This window comes from Parus major, chromosome 3 (assembly GCF_001522545.3).
Source record: "Parus major isolate Abel chromosome 3, Parus_major1.1, whole genome shotgun sequence".
NCBI classification, from domain to species: Eukaryota; Metazoa; Chordata; class Aves; order Passeriformes; family Paridae; genus Parus; species Parus major.
In genome coordinates, this window is record NC_031770.1 from 18,100,718 (window position 1) to 18,121,228 (window position 20,511).

The 20,511-nt window shown below is 36.4% G+C and overlaps 1 protein-coding gene across 5 annotated transcripts in view; it reads right to left on the reverse strand.

The window, feature by feature from the left end:
• MARK1 (microtubule affinity regulating kinase 1) overlaps window positions 1-20,511 on the reverse strand; it is a 57,632-nt gene that overhangs the window by 2,679 nt on the left and 34,442 nt on the right. For 2 of the 5 annotated variants that reach the window (XM_015622513.3, XM_015622517.2), the window contains 10 exons: window positions 17,992-18,228; window positions 17,783-17,902; window positions 13,634-13,733; window positions 13,005-13,117; window positions 11,605-11,758; window positions 10,343-10,536; window positions 7,641-7,741; window positions 5,329-5,487; window positions 4,227-4,481; window positions 1,476-1,520 (listed from right to left, as the gene is read on the reverse strand). In XM_015622513.3, coding sequence (XP_015477999.1) covers window positions 1,476-1,520; window positions 4,227-4,481; window positions 5,329-5,487; window positions 7,641-7,741; window positions 10,343-10,536; window positions 11,605-11,758; window positions 13,005-13,117; window positions 13,634-13,733; window positions 17,783-17,902; window positions 17,992-18,228 — 1,478 coding nt within the window. The remainder of the gene's footprint in view (window positions 1-1,475; window positions 1,521-4,226; window positions 4,482-5,328; window positions 5,488-7,640; window positions 7,742-10,342; window positions 10,537-11,604; window positions 11,759-13,004; window positions 13,118-13,633; window positions 13,734-17,782; window positions 17,903-17,991; window positions 18,229-20,511) is intronic. The other 3 variants (XM_015622514.3, XM_015622516.3, XM_015622515.3) reach the window with 3 other exon arrangements.

Below are 20,511 nucleotides of genomic sequence, written 5' to 3' on the forward strand. Positions count from 1 at the left end.
TGATATTGATGAGGCAGAATTTTGGACTGTAATTTGGCTGTGAACAGCCTATTGGTCACCATTTGAGCACAGAGCCAGCAGCTTTTACAAGTAAGAAACAGCGACTTGTGTTTTACAAATACAGACACAAACTATTTTATTTGATAAAGAACAAAATTGCAAGGGAGCAATTTCCAATTAATGCTCTTTGTCTGATGCTTCATTATCAAATAGATTACTTGTTCCATTGCAGAAAACATTTTGAGAACCAGCACTAATTACTTTAAAGTAATTCCACAGGCAGCTGTATCTGCTCTTGCCCCAGGTATTTCTGATGCCTCCACATCCACCACTGGGGAAAGGTGCTGCTCTCATTTTGATTCTATAAACTGTCATTATTATTCAGAGAGGAGTCAAAACAAGCACTTTTAATTCAACTTTGTGTGACCCCCAGAGAACCGCATTGATATTAAGGGATGGAGCAGGGATAAGATCTCAAATGACTTTTTTAGCCCAAAACAGACACTGTAGGATGACAAAAAGCAGAGAAAGCTAAAGAATGAAAGCAAGAGCTGAAAGCAACTTTACACTTCATTTGAACACTCAGTCTCTTTTCCTTTTCTACATCCAAGAATTTGACAGCTAAGAGACTCTGAATTGAAAAGGGCTAACTTAGATAAATGCATTGTGTATTATATACAGTGTAAGAATGTGCTGTTTATTTTTTTAAAATAGAGGCTGTTTTGAAAACTAAATCAATACTTTCTTTAAGTGACTGGTTTAGAATGAATGCAAACTACAATGCCTGTTCATTAGAGAGCAGAAAAATAAAGAGGTATGCACTGTGCTTAAGCACACCAAAAGCTGAAACATGGCAAAAGAGCAGATATACTGGAGAATGAGCATATGAAGGAATGTTTTATTGCTAACAAAGCATATATAGATTTGTGTACAGTGGTTGCCACAGAAATTCAATATTTGGCAGTCACCACTCCTTTTGTCTGAATGTCACTTGCTTTATTTCTTAGAACAAGTGACATTCATTTTTCAGGGACTATAAGGTGTTTACTTATGGCAAGCAACAGCTTTAGTAATGAGCACAGTACGTAACTATAGTAAAAATTTAATAGAGACGTATATACACACAGACACACTAAGTATTTACACTGTCCACTGAAACCAAAAGTAAACACCATTAAATATTTGTAAAGTCAAAAGATGATTTTAAGTGCCTAAAGGATTGGTTAACTCCTACAGGGGGCTTTATTATTCAAAGGAATATGCTTACATAAAGTTTTGTATTAAATACTTCGCAATAAAGCAGAAATGAGGGATATAAAGGACCTTGCCAAGACCCCCTCCCCCCCCAAACAGAAAACATTTTTGAAATACAGAATACTTAACCACTATTCTCTTTTACATTTTGATTTAAAAGGCTTTAAGAAATCACTTGATTCGAAAGACCTAGGAGCGAAGTATTAATAGTGACTCCTCACCTTGAGGTGTCAGTTCTGCCACTGGCTTCGCCTTCACTTGGATCCCTCAAAACAAAGTTAAGGTTGAGATTCAATGATAAAGGTGAAAAATAAAAGTTAAGAAAACCTACACCTAGAACAATGTTAAATAGCTACCGATGAAAAAAAAATCAGTATAAATAATGGCAAGCCTAATACTGTTTAATATAATTTTTTCACAGCTGTAATTTTAGTTTCCCTTTATGACACCTTAATTTTTTCCAGCTCTGACGTGTAATTGTTTAAATTTTTTCCCCAATTGATGGTAAAATTAACAAGTTCTTCTGAACCTACTGCAGACAGAGCAATGGCCACATGTAATTCCAGCAAGCACAGAGGAGCAGTTGGTCAGGGTGGTCCAGGGGAGCTCCACTCTGCGCCCTTGTGGGTCAGGCCTTTGTGAATTCCTGAAAGCACTTTGAGACAAGCCCATGCTTAAGCACACTCAAGCAATTAACAGTAAGATGTGCCTAAGAATTTGAGACCAAATGCTTGAAGCCCAGTTCAGGAAGGTTACTTCAACATCTGCTTCACTTTTAAGCAAATCAGCTGTTACACTGACTTCAGTGAGATTGAATATATCTTCAACTTGTTGCATTAGAGCTGTGCTTTGCAAGGAACTGGTTTACATTATGTCTTTTTAGCATGAAGTAACTTGAAATATATCCCCAGATTGTGTAAGCCACCTAGGGATGTTCCTAGTGCTGCTGTACCAGTATTTAGCACCCAATTTCAATTACCTGATTAATGGAATACCTTCAAAACACAAATACTTTAGTAACTAACACCAGGGAAGTATCATTTGACATAAACCATTGATTCAAAACACTTCAATACCCTATTCACTAAGCATCCTAATTATGCATTTATTTTATATACTTACCAGAAGAGGCATTTACCCTTATCAAAAGTTAGTAAAAAAAGTCTTTCATGACACCTTCTGGTCAAAGTATACTTTAAACCATTATTTCCTGAACAGTACAGAAGTTCAAAGTTACATGATCCAACTCAAAGAACAGCAAAAAATAACCCCCTGGACCTCCACCCATGTAATCCCAGCTATTAAGTCTTAAACAACCCAATTCAAAAAAAAAAAACAAAAAACCAGAACACCCTACCATCACCAGTAACAAAACAAACACACCCTACAGGGCTGACAAAATATACTTTTAACATTATAAAACATACTAGGAAATTGTAAAAAAACTTCTATAATAAAGGATAAATTTAAAATACATGAATTTAGGATATCTTAATTCTAAACACATAGTCTAAAATATTATTTTAATATTTCAAGATAATGAAAATATTATTTCTTCGATCTAACTCTTAAAAACAAAGTCAAGATACCATTCCTTGTAAAAAACAAGGAGCCATTGCACAAAAAAGCAGCCTGTACTCTTGAAATTGACTACTTACTCCACAGAAAATACCTTTCTTCCCATTTACAAATCTACGCAGTTTACTAGCTTTGCTCTAATACTTTTTTTTCTCTTTAAAATCAGAGAATAATTATTTCCTTATAACAATATAAGTGCTGGAGATACCAATAATGGAGGATTACAGTCCTGTATGTTCAGGTTTCTGGAAAAAGAAAATAATTCATTCAATTCTTCTGTTTTAGGTCTTCAAAGGAGGTATTACTTAGACACATACTGATGCAGTATCAGCTCACCAGGTCAGATTAATTTTGTAAGGAACATTACTCCATATCCAGCTTCCTTCTCTTCCCTTTAAGTATCACCTTATGTAATTCATGATATTTTACTTACAAATTTGCAACTAGGAGCTTAACCTAACTTTCAATTTATCTTTTTTTCCCTGCACACAAATGGTAGAAATTCAGTGTGCAACAGCCTGATTCAGCAAAGCAAAGAGAAATTTCCAGGATGCAATTGTGGGGTAAAACTGAGAAGAATGCATTATGGACACATCCATAAACAGGCTTGGGAATTAACAGATAAATCACTGGTAGAAAGAGACAAACTGAAAATTAAGTCCCCTTTTGCGAAAGCTCTTGTGACTGCTAAGTCTACAGTCACTTGATCTTGAACAGTGTACTTGAAAACCTTTTTCAGCATCTTTCCTCACAGGATTATTACTGATAGCATCATCACAGGAATGAATGCAGATCCAGGATGTGTGGGTTTTCTTCTTTCAGAAACCTGAACTTACAATTTGAAGAAGCTGGTGACATAATAGAACAGGCTGTATGATACTGAAATACTATTATTTCCACACTTCCAGACTTCTGCCTGCTTCTAACTTCTCATTTATTCACAGATTTTAGAATTACCTGAAATAACTTGTGAATACCTATTATTTTTAAGTACAGCAATAAAATGAGTGTAAATATAGCCCTCGCAACAACTGCATTCAATTAAAAAAGTAAAATATTGTTAACGTTAAATAATGACTCATTTTGAAGTCACTCTTTTCAGCATTTTAATGAATTTGATTTTATTTTAATTGTATCACAGCTAGGAAACAGGAGGAAAAGACACTTTCAAGCTGTGTTCTCTTGCTCCTTGAAAATAAGGAAGCAGAATAGCTGGTCAAACAATGGTTACAATATACACACAGAAGTGAAACAAGGCAGATTCTGGAAGGAACACACAACCCAAGCAGCGTTCTACCTAAATTTCTATTTACTTCAGATAGACGTCACAATTAAAGTCCCAGTCACAGGCTGGGCTTTTCTAATTGCTTTCTCCTGAAACTCGAGGTACCAACCTGCGAACAAACTTGGAGGTGATCTTGCTGATGATGCCTGTGGACGTCCCTCTCCTGGCGTGTGCGAACGCCCCGGTCTCGTGGGAGGGCGAGGCGGGCGGGCCGTTGTAGGTGGCGTTGCGCCGCTCCCGCAGCTGCTCCCCGTGGAAAGTGCTGCGGCTGGAGCTGCCCCGGGGAAAGCGGGTCCGGTCTGGAGTGGTGGTGCTAATGCTATGAGCAGATGGGGAGGCAGCAGGCACTCTTTGAGTTGCACTGCTGGGAAAACAGAAGCATAAATAACGAGAAAGACCGGGCTAAAAGCCCTCCTACATGACAACTGCTTCTGAAAAGAGGGGAAAGAAACCCTGCTCTTGATTCTTTTTAAAAACTGAATGTACCACTGATTTGCTTTTAGTATTCGTACTCTTTGATTGTACAATGAAAATGCCTCTTGATTATTTCTATCTCAATGATGCATTAATTTTAAATTTATCTCTAGAGCTGTTAAAAAAAGTATACACAGATAATAGGACAAAAGGGAAAAAGGTAAAAAAGTCTGTAGTGAGATCTGAAAGTGTGCCCAGCTCTTTTCTGGAAAAATGTGTTCATTAACACTTTTACCCTTACTAAGACATTACCCTTAATGTAAGCCCTCCCAAAAAACTTAATGGATATTTGTTAAGTCATAACCTGACAGAAATAAGTGTATAAAGCTATTCAGGCAGTTAATAGTACGAAGAACTATACCATGGTGCTTCTAGACACCAATAAGCTTAGCAATCTACAAATCAGAGAGGTTAACATTCCAGTATTTAATTTCAATGTATGGTGGCCTGTGTTGTACAGTCCCATCTAAACTAAATTTTTAACTACATAAGTTTTCTAAAAGTTTCCAGAAGGATGTAGTCATGGAACTTCTTTAACTGTATGTAAATGAGTTCCATGAACAAAATCAGGTTTAAATCATCTGTAATACCCACAACACTCGAGCAAGCTACCGTTTAAAACCAGAATGTAATGTGGCAGTTTTGACTGGATTACAAACACTTTGAGGTCTGTCACAAACTGAACAAGAGCATTTCTGAAGTGCACAGCAATAAAGAAACACCCATCAATCTGTTACCTTGGTCGGTAAGCTTCAGTACCATCTTTGATGGTTGGCAGTGTGACTTTGATAGGGTGACCAGAGGCAGACATAGACTTTTGATGCCGAGGGCGTGTGGAGACAGAGGCCACTGCAGAGCCTGCAGAGGATGTGCTGCTTGCAGACATTTCCGTCAGGCTTTTCCATGGTAGAAAGGCAGCGGGGATGGACAAATGACAAGAGAAAAGAATGTAAGTGTAAAACCCCTTATAAAAAAGAAATAACTAATTTCTTATTTTAAAAGAACTCAGCAGTGCTGCTTAATTAAATAGAAGACTGAGTGACCAGGCTGCCTTAGTCAGCTAAAGAATACAGAATTCTAAGAAAATTTTGTTCATCCATAAATGAATTCTCCATATATGTTAAGTTAGGCCTTTTCATTCCTGCCAAGATTAAAGCTTACACACGCGTTATTCAAAGTAATAAAAAAAGACTACAACGAATACAAGGACAAAAAAATACTGAAAAAGAAATTCCCAAAGACTTAAATAGATTTATTAAATAGACTCTCCATTCATGAATACCCTTACTTGTAGTTAAAACAAACAACCAGAACATGAAGCATTTAGAACTGCTGTCATATTATCACTTAGAAGTCACTCTTTTTAAAGGACCAATTTGTCCTCCTCTGGACAGTGTCCTCCAGACATCGCTAGGTTGAGTCAACCCTTTCAAAGTACAGTTTCTTCTATCAGTACTTTTATTTCTCCTTCTTTAAGTGGGAAGAAAGATGAAAGTAGTGACAAAACTATTGTGCCATTAATTTTTAAAACAAAAGTGAAATGAATTAAGGCAAAATACAGCTTTGCCTCTACAAGGGTAAGTGAAATTGCATTAATAATGTATTAGCAATTGGAGTCCCACAGCTAAATAATATCTGTAGCAAAGAGGTAAAGACATCAGATGAATAAGTCGATGACAAGACATTCAGCTGCACCAAATCCAAATTCAACAGCAACACAACATCTTGTAGGAAAAGCAAATAATTCAACTCAAAAGAAAATTCTTCCAAATTTTTCAGAATATGCTCAAAGAACTGAGCACAATAATTACTGCACTCATGAAAGGAACAGGGATTAAGAATCTTTCAATACTATAGAAAAAATGAACATTAAAATTAAAAACTTCAAAAAAAATCCCTTTTCCTTGCAGTATTTTACGTATTAAATCTCTTGAAAAAAAAATATCTTCGTCAGATCAGAAAAAATATTGTAATATGTGTATTATAACCCTCTATCTAAAAAAATCTGATATCTGCTTTTTTACAATAAAAGGATTGTTACTATCTTTGTTCAAATATTTGAAACTATATGCAAAAATTTAGGAAAACACTTTTGAAAGCACCCATCTAATAATTTGAAATTAAAATGCTTTAAGGAAGTACATTAAAAAGCAGAAAACTAATTTTAAGTGTTTAATTAAATAGTTGCCTTTTATGTGTTCCACAGCTCATCATTTTACTGTAAATGAACAGCCCTGCACTTCTCTTATTTCTAAAATTTTATGCATCATTAAAAAATTCAAACACTAGGACAGAAAACAAAAGAAAACTAGTTTACTAGATTATGCTATTTTGTGCAATGATTTTTTTTCATTCATTTGACAGTAACTGCTGCATTTGAATATCTTGAAAAGCATCACAGTAAGAGCTGTTATTTGAATCTAAATTAAAAAAAAAAAATCCGGTTTTTATTACTCTCCATTCAAGCCAGTGCTTTATTTTTCAGTCAAGTATAGGGATTAAATAACACCAGGGATGAACAGAAGATTTTTAAAAAGACTAACTGGCAGTGTTAAATACAATACTGCTTTACAAAACATACTAAACTTCATTGTCATTGCACAAATAGACACAAACTGGTTAACATCACTATGATGATGTTAACTATGTTAAATATGAAAATACTATTTAGGCCAAAAATGTATATTGAAAACAGTTAAAAAATTTTAACCATTTCAGCTCTTTGAGTGGTTAGGCTACACTGCCAGAGTAATCCATCTGAAGCTCTCCACAGCATAACTGCCCACTTAGCAATCAGTTGTTAGCACAGCTACTTCATCCTGTGTTGGAAGACAACCCTCAGTAATCAATGTGATCCTATGAAAGGAAGCAAATGCCAACTCACACATTTAGCTTCAAAAATTGATCAAAAAGAAGCAGCAGTGGAAGATGAAAACATACATCTTTATGTATTTCATACCGTGATTCAAAATGGTATTTTGCAAAACCTGCTTCTTCTGTGCCTCAGTTCTTGTACCCAAACTAATAAGCAAAGGAAGTTGAACAATACCTGTTGTCCTTCCCATTCTGTATTGCAGAATAGCGATCTGAAGAACGTTCACAAACGTAAGTGTTCCTTCTTGTCATTCCACTACCAGAAAACACATTGTTCTAGAAGAGAATTAAGACTAAATTAAATACTTTCTACTGTGTATCATGTTGTACAAAAATCTAAGCACTGGAATAAGCAAATCAAAACAGCGTTTCAGCTACTTATGTATATTGTTAATGCTTTCAAATGTACTAAGTCAATCTGTCAACACAAATCATTTATATCATCAGCTGTTTTTTCCAATAGCTCATTCACCATCTCATTACTGCACCATTGAGAATACACTGAGAGAACACAAGGAAGTTTAATTTTGCTGACACACGCTTTACTAAGTATTATTATGCAATACCCACATACTGTGTTCCTGTATTTATTTGTCCCTGAGATCAAACAAACCAGGATCCCAGAGAACACACCTATGGCTGGCTGAAAGGCTTTCCTGCACAGCATAATTTTCCAACAAGGGCTCCAGTTTGTTGCCCCTGTCAAAAGGGCTTTCAAGAGCAAAACGGAAATACTGTCAATCTATGTCAGTAAACCCAGAAACTGTGATGCAGTAATATGGCAAATACATCTTGTTGCAAAACCGCTGATGGTATTTCTTTCTGTTATTAATTTCAGTTTGGATAGACTTCATAAAATAAGTGCATAGTCTCCATCCCTACCAAGCAAGGGTTAGCTGCTGAAGGCTTAGCTTTAATACAGAACATATAATTCTCACTTTGTAATACACTACATACTGAATTAGGGGTGGAAGAGGTTGCACTGTGCTAACATTACACATAACATTCTGATGCCTGCTGGCAAAAGATTTCAAATACCCCAGACTCAGCTACTACAGGACATCATGAACTCTGCAAGATTTACTATGTTTAGGTCTTCCTCATCTACAGTTTTTCAGCATTAATATGACCCCACAGAGACCACTTAATAAAGTGTTTTAAGACCAAATTGTAAAGAAGATTAACAACTGCAATAATAGTTTCTGAAATTAAACTCTCCTGAGTTACATGACTGAAGGTGATAAATACGTTTTCAAGAAATTCTGCCTTTCTGAACATCATGTTACCCCCAAAGTTACACAAAAATATTTTTAAATTATCCACATTAAATTAGCTTTTTTCACTTTAAATGTTTGAGTTTTAAACAAAAATATTCACTATCAGTGTAAGCTGCTCAACCTTGAACTATTGTAATATCAGACACCAATATTCCTTAATCATGCCCATCACAAAGCCCTTCAAAGTCCCCAGAATAGTCACAGAGCTAAAAATGCACAAATATTGAAGTTGTCATTAGCCAGTAAATCAATTTCTCATTCTTCATAGCAAAGATACTCCATTTAATTAGTTCTCACAAAGCAGAGAAATGCTTGTGACATATCAGCTTGTACCACACATGACTCTAATCAGCTTTGGGGCAATATAGTTTTGAGAAAGCTCAGATAGGAAATCTAATCTTAGAAGACTCAAAGTTCCTGCATGCAATCCACATAGCCATAATTTCAAAGACTTTTGAGGGGGTGGGGAGACAACAACCCTATTTAAAATTAAAAAAAAATAAATTAAAGCATGTGCAGATGCATTGCAGACACAGCCTGCAGAACACTAGGAGTTAAATGAACTTCAGCATTTATTTTACTTTCAGAAAATTCTAATAGAAATGCACATCATCTTTCCAGAATATCCAAGATGGGAGCACGTAGAATCCCAAAGGATAATGAGAATTCCTGCTGCCAGTCTACTGTACTAAAAGATGGCAAGAGTTTTTGTATTTAACAGACAATGTCTCTTAAATAGCACGAAGTATACTTGAATCTTAAATCATGATTCATGCACACTTTTTTCTCCCACGTGAGCTCTTGCTCCTAAGTAGCTGTTTAAACATAATGCAGTATTTTTTCACTGTGAATCCTAAACACCAATCCTACTGCACAGGAATTACCAAAAGGCAAAGTAGATGCTTTCACATTAGAAGAAAGACTCTCCGATTTGGAACAGAGGTGTTTGAGGCAGTAATATGGTAACAGTATACAGAACTCTGAATATCACAACAGAAACATTAAGAAATTATTAATTTGGTAGTCCAGTTCCTTAATACAACAATCAGGTCGTGAATCATATCAGCAGGTATACGTATCGCAGAACAAGTGGGTTGCTCCCCCTCATCTCACTCCATTTCCAAAATGGAGTGAGAATGAAGTGGTTTCAGAGAACCAAACAGCCAAATTTACAGAGAAAGTTCATGAGAGATATTATGTAGGATTAATCAAATGAAATCTCTGAATCAAAAATCCCTTAAGTTCCTTGTAGATAGACAAGCATTAGAAACCAGAAAAAGGGCAGTCCATATTGGATCCATTTTTATGTTCTTTCCTTAAATATCCAGTATTTTTCTTAACAGAAACTGAAGTTTTCCCAAGTGCAGACATTCTCATGTTTACTGTTATGTCAGTGTTAGAAAAAGTAAAGTTGGTGGGGAAGGGAAAGGTTTATTTTAAAAGGCATCTACTGTAGCCTATTTCTGTCTGCCAGGAAAAGTTACCAGAAATAGACTTAGTGGTTATTCAGTACCCATTATGTCTATAGTAATCTTGTGCTGCACATTTTGCTTAAATAGGGAAAAACAAATATAACAAGCTGAAAGCACACCCAACTCACACTGGTAACTGCACTTGACTTCTTTCTTTCTGGACCCACAAGGGGACTTGCAGCCATTTCTCCTTTGGATCCCACTGTAGTGCTGCCGAGTTTGCGTGAGACATCCTTGTCCCAGTCTTCTTTCTGTTCACTTTCCACACTGTTTGCCTGAGACCTTTTTGTGTATGACACAGCAGGAGGAATCGAGGGGCCAACTGCCAAATAAAAATAGAATTAATAAAGAACTAAAAATAATCACTGCATTTTTCTTGGCCAAAGTAGCCTAAATATAATTCCCTGAGTCCAAAAAAAGCATTTGAACAACTCTGACGGCAAACTCAGCACACAGACCAGCCTACTAAATCGAGCTGTGACAGCCTGTGTTCTTTTTACCCACTCTCTCTTCACCACCAATTTGCAGTTCAGAATTACTTCCCATTTCACATCAATATGTAAAACCTAGAAGAGCATTTTAGTTCTCACTGTAAATCCATGCAATTTGTACAATATTATGAAAAAAAGGAATTAAATTATATTTTTCAAAATTTTTTTTTAGTATTTTTTGCTGTATACCTTTCCCTCTAAATACTATAAAGATTATTTTACCCTGAAAACCCTAGGCCTACTTTATTCACAAGCATGTTTATACTTAGAAAATATCATAATTCTTTTCCCCTCATCCTTCTTTTAAATGTTTTGGGAAAACTCCTCCATCAGTAGACTTTTACATTCCTTTGAAATAAAATCACATGAGCTAACAAAATAGCAGAAAATAATTATGTAAATTAGGCAGAAAAAAAGATCAAGCATTTTAGAAATATTTATAGCAATTTGACAGCTGAGGAAAAAAATAATATCTTTAAATCAATGTTTTAAATACATATTCCTTTTTGATAGAGGCATTTTCACCTGAAAACATTTCCTGAATACTTGGTAAAATTGTTGTCTCTTGGAAGGAAACAATTTGGCCCCACAGCCAAGTGTAATGATAACACAATTGGCTTGCTGCCCTTGGGGCTATCCAGGGCAACAGCTGCCATTAGTTCCTAAACAGAAAACCCCCTCAGCATCTCATTTAGTGAGTTAACCAAGTATCAAGCCCAAAGAATTAAATCTGCGAGGTGCATGGACCCAGATTTACCATGGAAATCTTTGTACAGAGACACATCACAGCGAGCTACACCACAAATGCACAGAGTGGGGGCCCTGCCAGGCTCACAAAACCCTGCCCATTCCCACTAAGCTGTGTCTGTAACTTGACTTGCTGCAACATCATCCCCCACCATGGTCGCTGAAGCGCCGCTGTTTCTGGTTGGTGGAGATGCTCCGCTGGACCTTCAGGTGAGCGGGGGACTGCACCGAGCTGTTGTTGAGGTCGCTGCTGGGACGAGACCTTTGACCCAAGTTGCTGCTGGACAAGGAATCACCTGCTTCAAACTACAAGGAAAACAGTTTTCAAACCATAAACAAAATTCAACACTACCAGTACTTTTATACCGTTACAAAGCAAAAAGCTCCAATCAAAGTTGCTTTTAAAAAATTTAACATTGTATCCAGAGCTGAATATTCTTCCAGATTAATTTTGTCACTTCATCTGTGTTTAATGAGCTTTAAAAACAGGTAACTAAAGCTACATAGTTAATGAATGCTCAAAACAAAATTACAAGAATCTTGACAGAAACAAACACGGTGCTATTTTGAAACCGAAGCCACAGAATGGCTTTCCCTGCCTTTTTAAATTTTATTTCAAAGCCTAAGAGCATTCATAGCTCCGGAACAATTTTAAAATGCATTGGACTGAGTCAGAAGGACTAAAAAAGCAAGTAGTGACTAAAGGATTCTTTATGGCTTTCAAAACATCTTTATAAGGTCTGTAACTCAGTCACTGATTTGTTCATATCTAAGAAGCGCAAGTTCTGTGGAAGAGCAGAGGAAAAGACAAATATCCTCTTCCAAGCAATTTGAGCCAAAATGATTTTAGACACATTCCCTCCATCCTCTGCCATCACATGGGAATTCTGGCTCAGAGATGTGAGAAAATGCACTCAAGGATGCACATATCAGATTTACACTTTCTTGGAATTGAAGGAAGGCCAACGAAACAGCAGGGAAAAAATTCCTTCAAAAAGAAAAACTTGGTCTCTGATTTCTTGAAAAATCCATGTGGTCCCAAAAGATTTGCAGATCCTTCTAGTTCCAAAACAATCACAAGATTTTTTGCCACAAATTTATTAATGACTGCAATGCAATAACATATTGAATAATTACATATACTCTAGAACAGTATATGAATGAGAAAGGATGAACACATTTCTGAGAAATAAAGGATGTCACATCTGAGTAGTCAGAAAAATAAATCCTATTATTTCAGATTTTAAACTGAAAACACACATGACAAGAAGAAAACTCGGCACTTGGAAGTCATGGCAGATAACTTCAGATGGACAGCCAGCTTTTTAAAAAAGCAGTTCAACATGTTTACAAGCAAACATGAACATACTGGAGATTTAATTTATTTCTTCGTATGGGAACTAACACGATATCCAAGAGGATAGGAAGAAGTAAAAACATTCATAAGTTATCAATCACAATTTTTAAAAAAAAGTTACAAAATAATTAATAAAAACATCATTCAACCCAGCAACATATAAAGGCCAAACCAGGAAGTGTAAACAGCACTTACTTCAGGTGGTTTTCTACCTAGAAGCAGGTAAGTAGCCATGACTTCATCGTACTTTTGATTTACTAAAGATTCATGGATTTCTTCTCTTGAAAAGCCCATTGTGACCATAATGTCTAAAAGTAAAAAGAGTCAGCTATATCAGCAGAATAAGTGTTTGGCTTTACTGACAACTTAAGTGAAAACACAAACTCCTCTCTTTCACTGTTATTTTCATCTTGAAAACCCCCAACTATATTATACAACTCTTAACTAATTTATACAACATTCAGTGTTATTCAACAAAAAATAAAGCACTGGCAAATAGAAACTATAAACAGCTACTGAGCTAATACAGTAACTTTCTCTAACAGCAGCAGGCAAGTAGGGTTGCCCTCAAAATCTGTCTCCTTCATTCTGTTAAATTCTGTAGTCTTATTGGTCTTTTGCTGTGTTTGTAGATTGATGTCAGCTCAATGAAGTCACAACAGTAATTATAAGGAGGCCACTGTAATAGCATTTCTCATTTAGATAAAAAGAACGTATTTTACTTGTATGATGAGATTGTAGGTCAAATTCTTAAGGGTTTAGTTTGCATTCCAAGATAAAACTGCCTGTGTCTACCAGATGCAACACCTTTCTGAAAGTCTTACCTATTCTTTTGGTGTCATTGAAATCTGGTTCAGGCTCAGTATATGGCTTTAGTTCTTCTTCTTCATGACCAACATTCATCCACCGATCCTTCATGATTTGCTAAGGAACGAAAAGAGCTTTAGGTCAACAGGCCCTTTACCATAACCCATTACACTTGTGCTTGCTTGTCTGCTGAAAAGCTATTTGAAGTTCATAATAATCTGAATGCTGCTCTTTCCCTCATAACTTTTCTCCTGACATCTTATTTAAAATCTTTCACATCTTTATATTCCCCTAAATTCATTCCTCCTATTTACCATTCCCTACACAATCACCCTGCCTAAAATATCAGAAAAAACACTGAAAAACAAAGTCTTTTATTTTGTACCTTTCACTTCCACTGTCTTCTTATCTCATTTTGCCCACTGACTGACACTCATGTGTTCCTCTTGGTTAACATCCTAAGATGCTAATGCAATACTAGCTCTGTCATGATAAAGAGCTCCTTTAAATAATAGCAAAGGAAGTCTTTAGAAACTAAGGAATAATTCAGGAATATTCTGATGCTTCCTACAGTCATTACTTTCAAGATCATGATACCAACTGGTCATTTTTTCCTATGGATCTTCTCACTGCACTTGACCTAAATATGTCTCCAAGTTTTGCTGGAGGGAGAAATAACTCTTTACACTCTCTCTGCCATGCAGTTATTTACTTCAAAAATTTCTCTTGCCTTCTTTGGAAAATTTCCTTCTGTTGTGACCTGGATCTTTTTGTAGGCCCTCAAGACTGATTGTCTGGAATCCCTAACATCACAATTTCTCCTTAAGGGCATATTCATCTTTAAACAGCTAAAATAATTCTCCCTCCTACAGCAACAGGCACATATCTCTTCAGGGACAGATGCTAATACTACTCACTACATGGACACAAGAATGAAACAAGTGCCAGCAAATCAAGTTTCCCACAGGCTCTAAATATGCCTTACAAACACTGTATTAAGTTATTTCTCATGAAGAGCCAAAAACTCAATTTTCCATTGATATAACCAAATTCTTTGTGTGTAAGGCTGCTGCCCAATTACAGCCCCCAATAGGTCTACCCTTACAAGAACAATACAGAACTTTGTGCCAATTAACATTTTGCTGACAATAACACTTCAAGATTTGTTCTATCATGGAACTGATTTTTTTGGCTTTTGATGGGATAAAAAGGGATTGTGAACACATACTGCTATATGGCATTTCTGACACACAGAACATGAGTCTACTTGACAACAGACTTGGGTTAGGTATTTGTAGCCATGCAGCAGAGAGCCTCCCCAAAGAGTACTATGCAGTCTCTGCAATCACAATTTTTTAAAGATACTGTTAAATAAATCTGAAATTTAAGCACAATGAAGTGGATGACAAATCACTGCTCAAATTCTACCTCCCTTTCTCGATCCTCCTTGAATTAACAGACAAGCCTGAAAATTCCCACTTGGTTTTTCATGTCTCTTCAGCAGGTGGATCTAGAGTTCAATGTAATCCACTCTCTGTTTCCATCTGTTAAGTATCTACATTTCTGCTGGCTTCTGTCTTTGAAATACACGATCTCAGAGGCACACTGAGTTATTGTACAACTCTTAAACAGGCTCTTACAATCAAGCATTTTGAAGTGACACAAACAATCCAATTCCAGGATCAATACTACATTTGTGCAAGTTCTGCTGGCTTTCAGTCAGCTGATTAAAGAGCAACAGCCTTGGTCAGAATATTTAGAAATCTGACCCAAACTGTACTTCTTAAACATCAACCCAAACTAAATTTCAACCAGCTAGATATTATTGATGAGATTTTCCTCAATTTTCAGGAAAACTATCTAATAAAAATCTGGTCTGGCTCAAGTCCTGTCTGTGCCAAAATAATTTTGCTTTATTACACTCTATTTAGAAATCTGCTCTGGAGGAATTTCAGAGCAACACCATGCAAAAGAATTAAAGACTGGGGGAGAAGGAAAGAGGAGTTTTTTGAAATCCTGACAGTTAAGAGGTATTTTCTGACGGTATATTTTTCCCATCTCTTCCTGGGTAGATTTACTTGTTTATATCAACATTCTCTTGTTTCTAAAATGCTTCTTCTCAGCTGCAACAATGAAAAAGTCTAGAGGAATCATTTTAATAAAGATTTGCCTGGTCCTGACTAGAGGATAAGTGCTAAGCCTAACCCACACAGTACTGATCCTGTATGGATCTCAGCTTTAATGATGATGTCACTGACAAACATCCTTTTGGATGGTCTGCCAAAAACATGCATGGGAACTGCGAAGATGTATGGTTGAGACTAAGCAAATAATCAAAAAGGCAAAGCACAAAAAATTCTCCCCACCTAAGATGACATTGTCTTTCCAGCTAAAGTACACCTTCATTCTAAACATGTATTTTTAGAAGTGCTCAGACAGAAATTTCTTTCCAAACCACATACCACACTTTTTAATTCAGCAAATGTGATTTCAGCAATATTCCTTTAAAAAAAAAAGGTTGTGATGACTCTCTCTTCTCCCTCTCAGGTTAGCATACAGATCAATGTTTGTTATCAGTATTTTGGAACTGGCTCAAGACCCTTGGTCACACATAACATTTACTCGCTCTCTTTCACACAATCTGACAACCTCAGCCTTTCAGTGAGGCTGCTATCCAACACCTCTCTCCAGGGACAGGAAGGAATTTTACAAGAACTGGATAACACTACAATACCTAGAATAAAAGTGAAATTAGATTTGAAGAGAAACTGCTGAAAATCCAGAGGAAAATTCAATAAAAGAAAAAGCTACTTCCCTAAAACCTAAACGTGACACAGCTAAACAGTGATCTTTGAGTCAGTGATCTTTGACTACACTCTTACCATTATGTCCTTTAGACAGGAATCACAGAACATAATGAGCACATATCAGTAATGTAGAAGTCATCATTCACTACTCTCTTTGGCACAGACTTTATTCAACTTAAAACTATTTAGAAAAAGCCATAAACCAGCATCAGCTCAGAATGAGTTGCCTGCAGACAGAGCTCATTGAGTGCATGCTTCCTTGCACAGGTAGCATCCATGCCAGGAAGCATAAGTTACGCCACAACAAATAAAAAGCTGCTTAAATGAGATTTATTCACTGGAACACATCCACTGCTGCACAAGTACGTGTAGAAAGATGAAACAAAAGTCACCAGTGATTAACTCATGCAAATACTATTTAAGAAGTATTCTATTTATTTTCTGCTCTACTTTCATCTCTATGGTAAGTAGATGTTATTTTAAAAAAATCTCTCCCTATTAAAGAATTCACACAATAGAACCAGGCAGCTTTTAGAGTGAACTGTACACCAATTATTTGTTAAATATCAGCTATGCACAAGTACCATCCAATACATCAATCTTGAACAAAACAGCCCCTTAAAAACACTGAACCTTTTAGACACCTTACAAGTTGTGCACAGATAATCTCTGCATCCCATGAAAAGAAAACCTAGTTTACTAACAACAACAACAACCATAACTTATTAGAAATCCCCAAAATGGATTTTACCTGAGGGACACAGCAGAAATTATTATAAATTTTCCAGATACTCAGAAACAAAGCTACCAGAAGAAGGAGAAGAAAGGCTTGAACAGAAATAACTAGCCATTATTAGCATATCATTCACAGAGCTCTTAGAGTTTACATGTATTATGGCCCTATAACAAACAAAAAAGGCCACACTCTTTTCCATCAGCTAGCTGTTCTTGTACCTATCTTTTTCAAGAGGTCATGAAAATGGAAGTCAAAAAAGCTTATGGTACTTGTTTTTCTGAAAAACTCCAGGAAGATATTTACAATCTTGTCCTGCTTTACACAGATTTTGAACCAGCTCCATTATCTGACTGAAACAAGTGGGAACAGTTTGCACTTTGAAATGCTCTTAATTTAGTCGTTAGTCAGCTGCAATTAAGGTTAGATTTTCATTGATTAACACTTTCTATTTTCAACCTGCACTGTTTCTAGGGCATTTCCTTTTTTTTTTTTTTTTGAAGACTTTTGGGCTCTCAAAACAGGAAGAAAGCATCTATCCTGAAAAATCAAGAATCTTCACGCAACTGTTGTATTTTATACTTTCATAATTTCAACCCCCTTTTTTCCAAGACAACATTACTTACTTCCAAGCTGCCTCGTTTTATTGGATTCAGTACTAGTAGCTTCTTCAGTAGATTTTCACAGTCTGTGGACATATAGAATGGAATGCGGTACTTCCCCCTCAGTACTCGCTCCCTCAGTTCCTGTCAAGTAGGAGTTTTAAAAGATGAGCTCCTCATGACACAGAAGATTAACAGCCAGCAGAAGCCAAGCTTTCATGTTGTTACTGTACCTTTAGGTTCTGACCATCAAATGGCAGTGATCCACTCACTAGTGTGTACAAAATCACCCCAAGGCTCCACACATCCACTTCAGGGCCATCGTATTTCTTTCCTTGGAAAAGTTCAGGAGCGGCGTAAGGCGGGCTGCCACAAAACGTGTCCAGTTTATTACCAACCGTGAACTCATTACTAAACCCAAAGTCTGCAATTTTTATATTCATATCTGAATCAAGCAGAAGGTTTTCTGCCTAAGAGGAAAATAAAAGAGGAAGAGGACAATTTTTGTATTAGAGTAAGTATCAATACATATATATAGTACAGTGAATAATTTATCAATAAATACAAAAATGTTTCTTCTAAAACAGTTCACCATCTGCCTCTTTCTTGCAGAATAAAAGAAACTAATCCCCTCTTAGTATGTTACAAGGACTAAAATCAGCAATGTTTACTCAAGAAAATATAAAGAAACTATTAAAAGCAGCCAAACAAACTTAAAAGTCAGCTAAGCGAATCAACTGTACATTTTATTTTCTGGAAGAAAAAACGTAGTTCAGCTTCAGAGTGAAGTATCTAGACATCTCAGAATAGCTGTTGAAGCTTTTGACAGGCTCATGCCAATTTCTGGTGCCAAGGAGAGTAAATCTAATCCTAGACATCATCTACCATTATGGCAGAGTAAATGTTAGAAGGAATTTAAGACTTACGAAGTTACCTTCCTCTTCTAAGATGAAACACTTCAAGCTACATGCTGTACCTTAGCATTCTGTACCAAAAAATCCTCTCCCTTTTATGATTAGTGTTTGCTTCAGCAGCAGTAACACCTAGGTGTCAGCACTCAAGTATTTAATTCTTTTCACACAGAATGTACTCTATACATCTAAGATTAATGCCTGTGTAGCAATCATGTGAATGCAATGCATCACATATACATAGAAACAAGTGTACAGGTACCTGGAGAGTTGATAAACAGTGTATTATATTTAGTATCACAGGTAGGTAAGATTAAAAGGGTGAAATTGCAGAAATACTAATAAATTATTGGGGGAATAAAGTGATTTCTCAAAATGCAAGGATGCTGTGCAAGGAGTGCAGCAGAACTGGGCAATGTTTATCTAACTGGGTCCCAGTTCCTGGTCTGCATGTCAGCAACACAAGACAGCACCAAGCAGTGTCGTAATCCTACTTTTTCAATAGAAGGCCAGATATTAACCAGAGTAGAGGGTTCCCCTTATTGCCAAACAACAGTTTTATAGCAAAGAGACATCTCTCATCAGATGCAATACTCAGAATTGAGTCCAGAAAACATAAAAATGTTTCAGCTCACAATCAGAGAAGCAGCAATATAATTGTCAGCTGTTCAAAAGCGTAAACATGATTTTGTCTGGGTTTGTTTGAGTTTATTTTTAATATTTTCTTACACTCAGTGAACAGGAGACAATTAACTACCAGTATATCAAGCCAATAGCTGCACAACAGAATTTAGCCTTTATCAGGAGTAAAATACAGCCCATTTTTACAAACTCTGTCCTGGAAAATATTTTATTTTTCCAATTCATGACCTGTAATTCCAGCTGGCTCCAGCTGAAGCGCCTGCAGACAGACTCACAGAGCTGTTTTCCAGAGCTGACAGCCTTCTACACTACTTCACAAAGACTTCATTTTCCTTGTGGTGAAAACAGTACTGTCAGTGCAGCTGCTCTGTGATTACAACAGTCCTCCTAGTTCAACAGCACTCTGCTACCCAAGTGCCCCATGCTTTCAGGTTCCTTACTTCAGACAAGAACACCAAAATACCTTTTTAATATGACAAATAGAAAGATGATGCTCTTGTTGATTACACACTCAGAGAAAAAAGTATAAATTGAAAAAATAAGTTCTGTCCACAGGATGAGCAAAGATGGAATTGATTGCAGCCCTTTCTACACAACTTGTTTATAATTACAAAGTAAAAAAGGAGGCAATTCTTCTACCAGAATAGCCTGAACAAACTTGCATATTTTCTTACACATCGCTCCAGTTTAGTATGAAATAACTTGTAAATAACAGAGTTTACCCTGTTATTAAAGCCAAAAGTCTTATCAAAAATATCCAAAGTGGTGCTAGACCTCTGCATGGAGAGTCAAGAGAAGCAAATGAGAATGCAGACACCACTTTAAAGTTGCTTTTTCCATCTCTGCAGCTCCATGAGAAGAGTTTTAAACGAGACAGAGATGTCATATCACTTGGAAAGAAGAGATGAAGCAAGAACACCTCCTCAAAGACACACATTTAGCCTTTTTTTCCTTTGGAAAATGTATTTTTCATTGGCTAGGCTGACTGGCTCTCAACCACACTTTACTATGAACTTTTCAAATGAGTCTAGCATAATTCCAGCCAAGAGAAGACAGAGAGAAAAAATCAAATGAAGTTATTTTGGAGCCTGCCTGGCTGTCTTGCAAATAGGCAGGAGATCAGCAGCAGACTCTTCGTGGAAGGTAGTTCCTGTGTTAATGCTGCAAAGCTGTTACGCATAGGCTCGAGAGCACGGCCTG